Source organism: Cebus imitator, unplaced genomic scaffold (assembly GCF_001604975.1).
Source record: "Cebus imitator isolate Cc_AM_T3 unplaced genomic scaffold, Cebus_imitator-1.0 Scaffold97, whole genome shotgun sequence".
In the NCBI taxonomy this organism is placed as follows: Eukaryota; Metazoa; Chordata; class Mammalia; order Primates; family Cebidae; genus Cebus; species Cebus imitator.
In genome coordinates, this window is record NW_016107412.1 from 3,823,790 (window position 1) to 3,836,033 (window position 12,244).

General features: G+C 33.5%; 1 protein-coding gene across 5 annotated transcripts in view; it reads right to left on the reverse strand.

The window, feature by feature from the left end:
* Positions 1-521: 521 nt before the first annotated feature.
* The window catches only part of PRKG1 (protein kinase cGMP-dependent 1), a 1,344,779-nt gene continuing 1,333,056 nt past the window's right edge, over positions 522-12,244 (reverse strand). For all 5 annotated transcript variants that reach the window (XM_017536379.2, XM_017536378.2, XM_017536380.2 and 2 more), the window contains 4 exons: positions 7,933-8,055; positions 7,787-7,849; positions 6,492-6,558; positions 522-5,052 (listed from right to left, as the gene is read on the reverse strand). In XM_017536379.2, coding sequence (XP_017391868.1) covers positions 4,954-5,052; positions 6,492-6,558; positions 7,787-7,849; positions 7,933-8,055 — 352 coding nt within the window. In that variant the 3' untranslated portion in view covers positions 522-4,953. The remainder of the gene's footprint in view (positions 5,053-6,491; positions 6,559-7,786; positions 7,850-7,932; positions 8,056-12,244) is intronic.

The following is a 12,244-nucleotide window of genomic DNA, read 5'->3' on the forward strand; positions in this document are numbered from 1 at the left end:
TGTTTAATCAGGCTTTGGAGAGTTGAATTTGTTGTAATCATACTGCCCCTAAAATCTTTCTTTCTTCTTTGTGCATATGATGGAGCAAAATAATCAGGTGAAAAATCCTTAGACAAATACTCATGAAGTTGCTCTTTATGTGAAATCATTTCCTCCTAGCATGTAGTAATATACAAGAATTGTCCCTTTGATTGTTTTGCCTAATACAGAGTTGGACTAGGGATAGCCCAGAAAACGCCTGTGTGGTACTGGTGCACAGGAATCTGCTAATTTCTGAGTTTGGGTGAATATCTATCTTCACTTTGTATTTCACACTGGATGGCCCAACATTATTCTTATGAATTCTTTACAACCGTTTTGTTGGATTAGTTTCATATTAGATTACATAATTTCATGAAGAATTATTGGATTATAAGTGTTTTATACTTTGTTATAGTGATATTCTACAACCTGGTATTTCATCTAGTGTGATATGCCAATTCTATTCTTGGAATCTTTTCTGGAATTAAACATCAACTAAGTTCAAAAGTAATTATTTTTTTATTTCAACTCTATAAAGTATACAACAGGCACTCAGCAATTACAGCTGCAGGAAAAATACAGAGCAAATAAAAGCAGGATAGGTTTATGAAAAAGTTTTTAATCTACATCAAAAGAGTGCAAGTGGTCAATGACCATTTGATGACAGTTTGTTGCATTCTGACTAACAAAGAACTCTTTCATGTAGAACAAATTGTAAGAGGACAATCAAATAACCATAGCCGTAAGAATACAAAAGAACTGACCAGTTGTAAAAACATCATACATTGAAATAAATTTGATAGATGATGCTTAAAGAAATGTCCCTTTACTCAGAAAGCCCCAACCTCTGAGTCATTGCCAAGGTCCCAGAGCTCTGTCTGTTGATGCAGGGGCAGAGAGGAGGGCTAACAACACACTTTCAATGTTTTGCTTTCTAGGTCTGTTGAAAACTTGCCTCGTAAATGATTTGCATATACAAGAACTCAGAGAAAGCATCCTGTTTTGTTGAGAGGTGCACCAAGTGTCTTTTTCATCATTGGTTTCATAACGAGGTGTGGTTAGCAGTCATTTCCAATTTTTCTTTTGGATCGGACCATGTCAATGGAGTCTATAAAATGAGATATGTTAGAACTTGACTGCACTAATTTATTTTTACAGAATCTGCACAACTTAGCAAAACAGGAATACCTGTATACAGACTGATAGTATGTCATATATTAATTTGACCTGCACATACATTTATACATTTCACAGAAATGACGCTGTATCTCATTAACAGATACACGGCTCTGGTACATTTAACAGAAATAAGAGAACAACTTCATCATTTCTGTAATTCATCAATATTATATAATAAAGGCTTATAAATTGTTAGCAGAAAGAACTGTAAAACGCAGCAAGCTAAGAAAGGACAACATTTTGAGGTGTGTTTGTCTTTGTCATGCAGCATAACACCAAATTTATTTTTTTAATAGGATGCCATGAATTTAAGGCACTTGCAACAATGCCAGATAGCCAGGTCATGTTCTAAACTATGGACAGATGAATAACAGTACAGTTGACATAATTTTCAATAATACTGACAATTGTGACATTAATTCAAGTCTACTTGGACCTAAAAACATTATTCAGTACAAATAAAATGAAATAATAATGCTGTGAAACACTAAAAAAAGTTATATGTACCACAAAATATCACACAAAAATATCTATTTACATAAATATTTGTCTGTGGTCCTATTGTGAAAGAAAATGTTATGGATAATGCACAGATCACTTCTATTGTGTGAAATCAGTTCTAATATCCTTGTTTTCAATATGGTGGCTGACTTCATTAAATTTGTTTACCATCAGTTCAGTCATTTAAAAATCAAACAGGAAAAATTCAATAGCTAAGTTGATATATTATTACACATGTGTAATTCACATGCATATTCCACAATTTTAGGTAAAAATTATGACTTGTAAAGAATATAATCAAAATAAATTTGTTTTGAATGCCATATGGATCTGATTCATATCTTAGTAAGAAAGAAGATACAAACATAAAAATCATGTATAGCATTATTTCAGAAATTATTTTTTCAAATGTATTCAATCTATCTCAGTTATTTTCATGTTGCTTCCCTTGACAATTTCAGTTTTCCTGTGAGTCAAAGACACACAGAAAGCCCTTATTTCCCATACTCAACACATTAACAAGAAAATCATTTAACAAATCAAACAAGTTGGCACTATTCTAACTTATCCATATGTTCTTTAGTGTAAGAAAATAGAGGGGTTATGAAAAATTCAGAAATAAAGGGAGATGCACTTTATGGAACTGACCGTGAATTTTAGCCCTAGAGTCTTCATTAAGACAAGATTTATATCCTAAAAATTCAATGTTGAAAATTAGATTAATGTTTTCTCTTGGTACATCTTGGAAAATGTAGTTTACCTTTATTTTGTGGTGATTGCTTCAGACACCTAATGCAATGCTATGGGTGAAATGAACAAAGATGCAGTAACAAGTGGGAGTTACATCGTGCTGAATGCTACTTCTTCCTTCTCCACTGAACTTATTCATATTGGTTGTCTTAGACTTGAACCATAGTTCCAAAATCCACAATAAGTGCTAATCTTTGGGACTTTGGGGATTTTTGAAAAGTTGCAGAAGCAGAGTCTCTCCAAATAACAAGGAAATTCAATATCCTAGCAAGTCTTTAGCATGCCTAAACCACACTGTCTTTCAACAAAAATTACTGAACATTGACTATAATGTTGAAATTATATATGTCTAAAAGGCCAATTAAAAAATATAAAGCTGAAATAACATTCATAGCTGGATTTTAGGTTATATTTAATTTCATATTCTAAAATACATAGAAAACAGTGGATATCTTGGGAAATAGACCAATTTGGAGAAATTAAAAGGGAGGGAAAACTCCAGAAACACAAGAATAACAATAACATTTTAGGATTAAAGTTTTAATTGAAGTTTATTCCCTTTTCATTTTATTCTCCAAATTTTTAAGAATATTATATTTTCATAAGATATCATATTCTAAGGTAGTTTTGGGTTTGAAAAATTCGAACAAAATTCATAATATATGCCCTCTTAGTTAAGGTATCATCTAATTGGACTTATTCTTGCAGAAATGTTGACATTTGATTGATTAAAAAGAAAACTCTACTGAGAAAAGAACAAGCCTCAATTTAATATACCAAACTCACACGCTGTGCCAAAACAGAATGACAGCTTGAAAGGTTTTGTATTTTTTTCCATAGGTATAACACAGTTTTGTCCAAGAAAAGCTTCCAAATGGCTGAGTTACTTATTACAGCTAATAATAATCAACTGGTCTGCTAGCAAAGGACTCAGTTTAATTTGCAGATTCTTTTCTCCAAGTGAATAAAGTAAATTAGTTTGACATTTTCAAATCTAGTTTGTTCTAGGTAGTGTGATATCACAGAACTGTAGTAATTCTGTTCTACTTAAAATTTATTTTTTTTTTAAATCAGGTTCTTGTTTTCCTCTGTACTGCTTTCTTACTTGGAGAAGTGGATGGACTCAACCTGTTCACAAAAAGGTAATCACCACCTGGCCAGGTTTTTGTTTTGTTCTCTGACCTCAAATAAGTAATATTCCTGGCTTGGTAAACCTGTAAATCTTAATAGCTTTGACTTTGGGCTTTCTTTTTTTGTCTTTCCTACTTCTTTTATTTTTGTTTTTTGTTCTTGTTTTATTTTTGTTTTTGTTTGTTTTTGGTTCAGGCCTAAGACAAAAAGCTAGTTCAAATAGGTTTGTAATCACCTTTGTCTCCCAACTCCAGACTGACAATGTTGTATAAGTGAAACTGGACAGGAGTTTGGTTTAATAACTTCAGTGAAAATGCTTGAGTTTCTGGCTACACATATAATGATTTGAATTTGTGTTGTCTGTTCAGACACTGACATTTACAGATGAAAGATATACATAGCACCTATATAGTTTTTATTTATTTTTTGGATGGGTTTTAATCCCTTCCTACTCCATCCCGCCCCGAGGGTTTATTTTTATAAAAGGGAATACTTTAAGCCTCAGTTTGAGGGTATGTTAGGTAAAACCAATTGGCTGCTAGTCATTTACTTCCAGGACCATCTTTAAGCACAGTATTTTTAAAAATATGAAATGGTTTTGTGAATTGCTTTTTTTTCCACTCTGTCATGCCAATTTATCAAAAAAAAAAAAAAACAAATATCATGCATTATTTTTCAGTCCTCTGTGAAAACGCATATATACCTACTATGAGAGGTCTTAGCAGAATCTATAGCCGTTGTGCTTTTATCATATCAATTTTTAAATTTTGTCAGAAAGAAAAGGTAACATTCAGTCTTGTCATCAGCACTGCTGGGAAATAAAATCATGAAACTTCTAGCACTGGTGTGACATGAGCTCTGTGACCAACGGATGTGTGGTCCTCTTTTGTATGGTATATACACCGGCCTGCAGTAATAGATCTCACAGCCTTCACTTGAAGAAAGGGAATAGCCTAGTTTCTGTACCACAGCAATCTATCGTACCCAATATATTATTCTTTCATCTTCTTGAATATTCTAGCAAGGTACAGACTCTTATACTAGATTGAAGTGTTTCCTACAGTCTTTCAAATTATAATCAGAGCAAAGCAAGGTCATTGCAACAATAGAAAACATCTCTTACTGGTGAAAGGCTTTGCTTCAGGACCACCATGTCAACTGCTACTTTAGGTTCAAACAGAAAACATGTAAAGAGCACTATTGTCATCTAAGCAATAAGTCCTAATGCCACTGTAGTTACTGGAGCAGCATCGATCAAAGGCATCATGGTGACCCCGAGCACTAATCTTCTCTCTTTCCTTCAGGTTTGCTGGCAGCTGTGTCTCAGAAAAAGCTGTCTTCAGCAAGGCAGAAGCAGGTAAGAGAAATACATTAGAAGTCTATGTCCCATCCTGAGTTGTCATCAGGTGGTGGTTCATCGTTGTCCTCAGGGAAACTGTCAAAATTGCTTGTGTCTGTGGGTGATGCAACCTGTAAATAGGAGAGAATGCACTTTGTGTGTGTGTGTGTGGAATTCCAAGCTGGAATTTTTAAGTACATTCTGTATTTATTCCCTATTAGTGACTACTTTCTTGTGTCTACTATGTAGCAGGTATTGAGGGTCTCAATGGTGAGTACAAATAGACATGGTTTTTTATCCTCACAGAGTTTATACCCATCATAAGTAAGAAATTGTATGATTAAAACAAATAATCACAAAATCTATATATAATTCAAAAATCTATATATAATGAAAAATAATCACAAAAATCTTTCTATATAATAAACTTTGGCTAGAGCTATGAAAAGAAAAAGAGATGCCATGAAAGTATACAAATGATCGTGTAGGACAGGCACAGTAGTTCATGCCTATAATCTCAACACTTGGGAGGCCAAGGCAGGGAGATCACCTGAGGTCAGGAATTTGAGATAAGCCTGGCCAACACATTGAAACTTTGTCTGTAATGCTTTTTATTTTTATTTTTTTTTGTCTTATGAACAAACAAATATTAGAATGTAAATAAATCTTAGAAGAAGGGAAAATAGAGCCAAGTTCATGGTGTGCACCTGTGGCCCCAGCTACTCAGGAGGCTGAGTCAAGAGAATTGCTTGAACCCAGGAGTTTGAGGCTATTCTGGATCCTGGGCAACATAGCAAGACCCAGTCTCAAAAAAAAAAAAATGGAATAGAGAAAATGTTTCTGTACAAATAGCAGTCTTGCATTAGTCCTAGGCAGAGGAAACACAAATGAAAGTCCCAGGACCACAAAGTAGTCCTCTCCCCCCGTAATTAAGATGCTGCACATTTTATTAGCTAGAGGCAATACTGAGTAAAAATATAAATGCAATCTGCTGAAATCTATTTTAAATTAATATAGTATAAACAGTGAATTTAGTAGACTATTTAACAAAAAACTTGATTTTTTAAAAAAAGAGAATCAAGAAAAAAGAACTATTTTTTTTATTTTAGAACCTGAAGGAAGGATGAAAACACACCATTGTGCCTGAGAGTGCCTCCATGTAGCATGGGGAGGGCAGCAGTTATGTGGAGACATACATGAAACAACATTGGTCCCAAACTGATCGCTGCTGAAACTGGTTGCTGTAAACTCACTGTCAACTTTTGTCTCTGTTTCTATATTTTGAACATTTTCCATACTAAAAATTAACTTATGTTCATAAATGAAGGAAATCTGAATTAAAATGAAGAGTTAAAAAAGATAAGAGTAAAACGTATTTACAGTGGCTATCCCCAAATTTAGCTGCTTTTAAGCTTGGATTTTAGAATATGTCATTATTTCAATGTGACATTTTTCCTATAGTTTGTTTAACCTTATAACAGGATTAAACTTTAAAGATAACAGATCACTGTTGACTGACATAAACACCATTAAGCGTCTCATACAATTATAAGCTGGAAAGTCTACTTACACTTGGTATTATAGGAGGTGTCAAGGTACCTTTCCTTAAGCCTTCCCAATTAAAGCCCTCAAACCATCTAGAAAAGGAAAAAACGTTGATAGTTAAAGACATTATATGTCAGCTAAAACCTTCTCATTGCAATGTATAATGGAAAGCAGTTAGGCAAACGTTTTCATGTGACAAAATGTTTTCTATTTAATTGCATATCTTTTCCAATTAGCTTATTTTATGAAATGCATACTTTTAAAGTATAAGTGTCCAATTTTAAATACCAGTTAAACAAGAAACTATGTTTCCTTGTAATTCAGTCATAATGTCTCTAATGACCTTGTTCCTATACTATAATTATAATTTAATAAATGTTATAATATGTCTGGCTCTGTGCTTTACAGGATATTTTATTTTAAGGAGGTAGAACAAGGGCATGAAAAGTCAGGATAGAAAATTAACTTTCCATTTTTACCACTGACTCAGTACACAGCCTCAGCTAGTTACATTTTACATCATTGTGATGGTCTCTACATGTTCCATTTTCCTCCTTTCTTCCCTTTTTTAATGAAGAATAAAGGTATTTTGTGTACAGTTTTTCTGTGAAATACGGACCAAAAAAAAACTAAGGTTTTTGCTTGTTTGTTTTCTATTGTCTTTGAAAGGTTTCACCATTAGCAAATGCTTACAAGAAATTCTTGGCAGGCCTTTCATAGATATTCATAGATATTTTAGTAAACATGTTTCTTTGATAAGGATGTGAATTTTCTGTCAGTGTTACACAAACAAATAGAGAAAAACCAATTAATTTAACTTTAGAGCATCCAGTCAACATAGGAAAGGTCTGATATTTAAGATGCTGCTATTGCTTAAAAAACACTGTATTCTGCTGTTATGACATCTAATTGGGAAATGCTTAGAAAAATATATTTTGTGTTTAGGAAATCAGGTATGATACAGTAGGGGACTTTTGTTTGTAATATTGTGGTAGAGAATAGAATCTCCAAATTTAAAATACACATTTCTTCTTTTTGCCGGAGAAGAAAAAGCCATGCTAGTTGGTATGAGTTGCAAGAAACTGAGTTCAATGAATTCAGTTTCTTATGTTACAGGATTGTCAGATAAATATAAATAAAGTTTCAGAAACAACTAGCAAGGCATTTAAAAGCCTAACTAGTTTATATGCTGTCTTTGGATGTTCCTATACACTAATTGTACTAGTTTTTACATCAATAACTTAAAAAGCAACACACTGGCGAAATGATGTCAGGTGTTTGGAACTCTGAAACCTAAAGTTACAAGGAAAGAACACTTACTTGTGCTTTTGAATGTCTTTTACTCCATTTTTCAAATTCCCCAATCTTTCTGATGGATTGTCCCTAAAAACAAAATAATAGTTTTATTACATCTAATCTTTTCACATTATGATTTTTTTCAAAGATAATGTAGTTGAGATACTTACCTGCATAGTTTTTTAATTAAATTAGCAGCATTTTTGGCGATCTTCTTTGGAAATTCTATCATGTCAATTCCTCTCAATATGATGTTATATGTTTTCATAGGATCTGGGCCTGAGAAAGGTGGGCTACAAGAATGAGAGACATGACAAGAGATATTACTTTTATTTCCCACATGAGAACACTTGAATTGCTATAAACTCCACAGATGACATCAATTCTTATTTGGGGCTTACATTAATAGTGACAATGGAATGAAAGTAGATTAAGAGCAAAACAGTGTGGAAGCCCTTCCAGGTAAATCACATAGCGAAACCAGAAATGGGTCAAGTTTATCTGCTGTTCCCCTGATTTCCTTTTACTGCTGAAGTCTAATCCCTCATGCTGTCCTTGGTCATTCAAGAGGCTTCTTTCACTCTCTGACCTTTTCCACACTTACTGACTCACTCATTATACTTGAGATAAAGTCTTAAATCATTAGGAGGGGCCACAGGAACACCAACGATACTACCCCACCCCCCCTCACCTCATGCCATTACCACCCTCACTCACTTGGATCCAGAAACAATAGTATCTTTCTGTTCCACCGAAATGCTGAGCACTTTCCTACCTCATGGTGTTATTTATTTGGCCTGGAAGGTTCTCCCCACATATCTGGCCAATGCCTTATTTTATCAAATCTCAGTGTAAGTTTTATGTTGTTTTCTCCAAAAGGCCTACTCTGGTCAACCTAATAAAACCAATTAAATAACCTATATCAACCCACAAAATCTAACAATCTAATCTTAGGCTCAAATTTAAAGTTTTAGTCCCTGTTACGCTTTCATAGCATGCTTATGCCACTTATTGTACTTTGTAATTATCTTTTCATTTGTGTAGTTATTTATGTTATGTCTGTCTTCCCTTCCAGAATAGTTTATTTTCTGCTGGTATTCCCAGAGTTGAGTAGTGTTCACAGCATGTACATACTAAGGGGTCAATAAATATTTATTGATCTAATACTTCTGTAGAATAGTACTCCTTCTATCCTTTTCTCTCTGCACAGAGGATCTCACACTAGGCATCGTCTTTGTTGGTAAGGATGTAACGCTTCAGTCCTCATGAGGCAGATCTGTTGATTTTTTTTTTTAACCTATCCATTCTTGAAGTGTGGTTTGTGGCAACTTCAGTGAGTACAAAGATGACTAAAGTCAGGTCTTTTCTTCACATTTCTCACAGTTTAGAAGGGAGATGATGGTACACCTTGACAAATGATTTCTTTGAAAATTAGTTATTTTCTTTAATACAGGTTTTGTGTGTCTTTGGGGGAGAAATGTGAATTATTATTTTTTTGTCCTTCATGTTCATGTTTATTAAGAGCAGTTCAAATGATTTCTTTTTATCAAGCAGGCTTATGAGTTATTTAAAGTAAGGAGTGGCAGATTTACCTGTGCTAAGGGCTGTGATGGATTCTGCCTTGATTTGTTGTGAAAAGTGCTTTCTATTTACTTTAATATGTTCTTAGCTAGTAATTGCCTATCAATTTTACATCACTTAAAAAATATATAAACATGAAAATCTATTTAGTATTCTCTTAGAATTTAAACAGTTTCTCTTTATGTGATGCTATGATTGAATATTCTCTTTACTCTCTTAAGTTAACATGCCAGTTTTCATTTTTACTTTAAACAATGAGAAGGGCCCACATCTTTGGGTTTCTCTGTTATCAATGTAATGTTTTCTAATTTATGGTTTTGCTTTTATATTTAATTGCTTATCTTAGACAACTAGGATCAATTATTAAAGATGGTTTTTGTGGTTTTTATGTGATGCATGTTAGTCTAATATTCATTCAATATATAAAACAAAATTATTTAGAAGAAAGTCATTCAACACCAAAAAATATTCATAGTAATCAACATTTGATGAACATATTTTCATAGATTTCTCTACGTGGATTGTAGACGGAATATATTATGCATATTTTTAATTAAAAATATTCCATTTAATTTTACTTTAAACTGAGTAGTAAAATGGAAAGAAATGCTAAATTTCAAATACATGCTCCTTAACCAATAATTCCTAAAATATTTCTCTAAAATTAAAAAAAATTCAAACTGAATTTCGAAATTTCTCTTCTGCAATGACACATTTTAACTGTAAAATATATGTAATATTACTAATTATTAATGATGAGAAATCTGTAGTTATACCTACTTTCACTTCACACCTTAATTTTTGTTGGTTTTAGTGTTAAGATTGCCAAAGACTACAACATTTACATTCTGTTCAATTACTCAAATTTAAATTATTTGATCTAAGTACCAATTAATTAGACTCAAAGCTCATCATCAATCTTTTTACTCGTTTCTCTATTCCTGAACGCTTTATTTTGATTTTTCTTTTTGTTGACTTGATTAAACAGTAGTGTTTTTGAGAAAGGCCTGGGTTCCACACTTTACATATTGTGTTTGTATTTGAAGAATAACTTACCTCAGTATAAATTACTTAAGTTATACTTTTTGTGACCCTTAGAACTATATAGTTCTTGATATACTATCTTTTGGTATTATAGATGCTGTAGAGAAGATTGAGGCCAACTGGAACTTTAGCTATCTTCACTCTCAATAGCACACATGCCATGTTTTTATGGCATTGATGCCACTAAGACTATTCCTTATTAATGAATTTAGGAGATTCCACATGGACACCCTGTGGCATTATTATTCTCAATCAGTTTCCCCCTGGTCACTGCAGATCAAAAGGATACACTTAATCAAATCTTTATGCCATTGATTTTCTATTATGTAATTAAATATGTTTTTCTCCTGTTTGTAATATTATATTCATACACATAATTGATGTTTTTTTTCTATTTCCTTTGACTAATAGATTCTCTTTCTGAAATATATCTATATCTTTTTTTCTTTTTTCATTATTTTTTCCAAGCCTATCTACTATCTCCCTTGCTGGATTTTTAATTGTTACTATTCTATTTTCTGTTACTTAGAGCATGACTTTCAGTTCTGTAGCGGTCCTGAGCTCTGCTAGTTACTTGTCTTCTTATTTACTAACACTTGCAAATAACTTAGAGGTTACTTTTTAGGGAGATCATGCTTTTGACAGCTCAAACAAATGAGAGGCAAGAGTTTACGAATACTGAATACTTTCTCCTATTTTCTTTGATTAATTTTCTTGTGTGTTCTTTAGCTGCTTTTACTTTTGAATCCTTCAGCTGACCTAAATGGGCAATATCAACTCAAACTGATTAAAATAAGAAAAACACTGAACTCGCAAAAGCACATTCCAGAGGTAGGGCAAATTCTAGAACTCGTAGGATCTGTGGTTTAAAGACCTGAAGTTTTTCCAGCATTTCATTCTGCCATACTCAGTATGAGTTTCATAATGACCGTTTCCCCTCATAGTTACAGGAAGTCTGCCAGTGGAAATAGGGTCGTATATTCATTCAGTAATTATTTGCTGAGTAGCTACTGTAGGAACAAAGAATTCTCCTCCAATAATACATTTTAAAATTATTGCTCTAGGTTATGTACCCAGTCTAATAAATTCCAGTCACTAGAGGAATGCCATGAAACTGGAATAGATGAACTGCATCAAAACTTAAACTGGAGAAAAGATAAATTCATCTTTTCCTAAGTTGGTGGAGGAGATGGAGCCTTGAACAAAACCAGTAAGTAGGAAAGGACTTGGTGTGTGTGCATGGAAGGGAGCTGAGGTTGTGAGAGGGGCAGGGACTGGCTTCTCTGGGACCCTTTCTGACTATTACTTATCCTTAGATTGGGCCACCCACCATGAAGAATAGAATAGAAAAGGTTGGAGGGAAGCAGTGAGAAATTCGCCAGCCTTCACTACAGTTTGTTCCTTATAACCAGATCATTTATTTCCTTTGCCCTCAATTTAATATATTCAAGGAAGTCATGTAGCTCATACAAAAGCCCCACCACATTCTCTAAAATCTTTAATCACTGCCTTTCTCCCCCTTTTTCACTCCTTGTGGCTTCATTGACCAACATTAGAAGCCTTAAAAGGCAGAATCGGTACATTGTATGAGTCTTCCTTCACAACAGTTCCTCTGTCATAATGTAGCGCTTAATTAGGTCTCTACATGAACATTCTTTGCTTTTTCAAGGCCCAGCCAGTCCTCTAAATGTTATTATTACTATTGAAGATCATTAGATATCACATTCAGGACCAAAATACATTGGAGTCATGCTTGTGGTCCAAGCATCATTCCTAGTCACATGCCACACTTCATAGTGTTTGGCAGGTGTGTTTGGTGGAACTTTTATTGTAACTAAAGATCATCCTCCTTGTTTC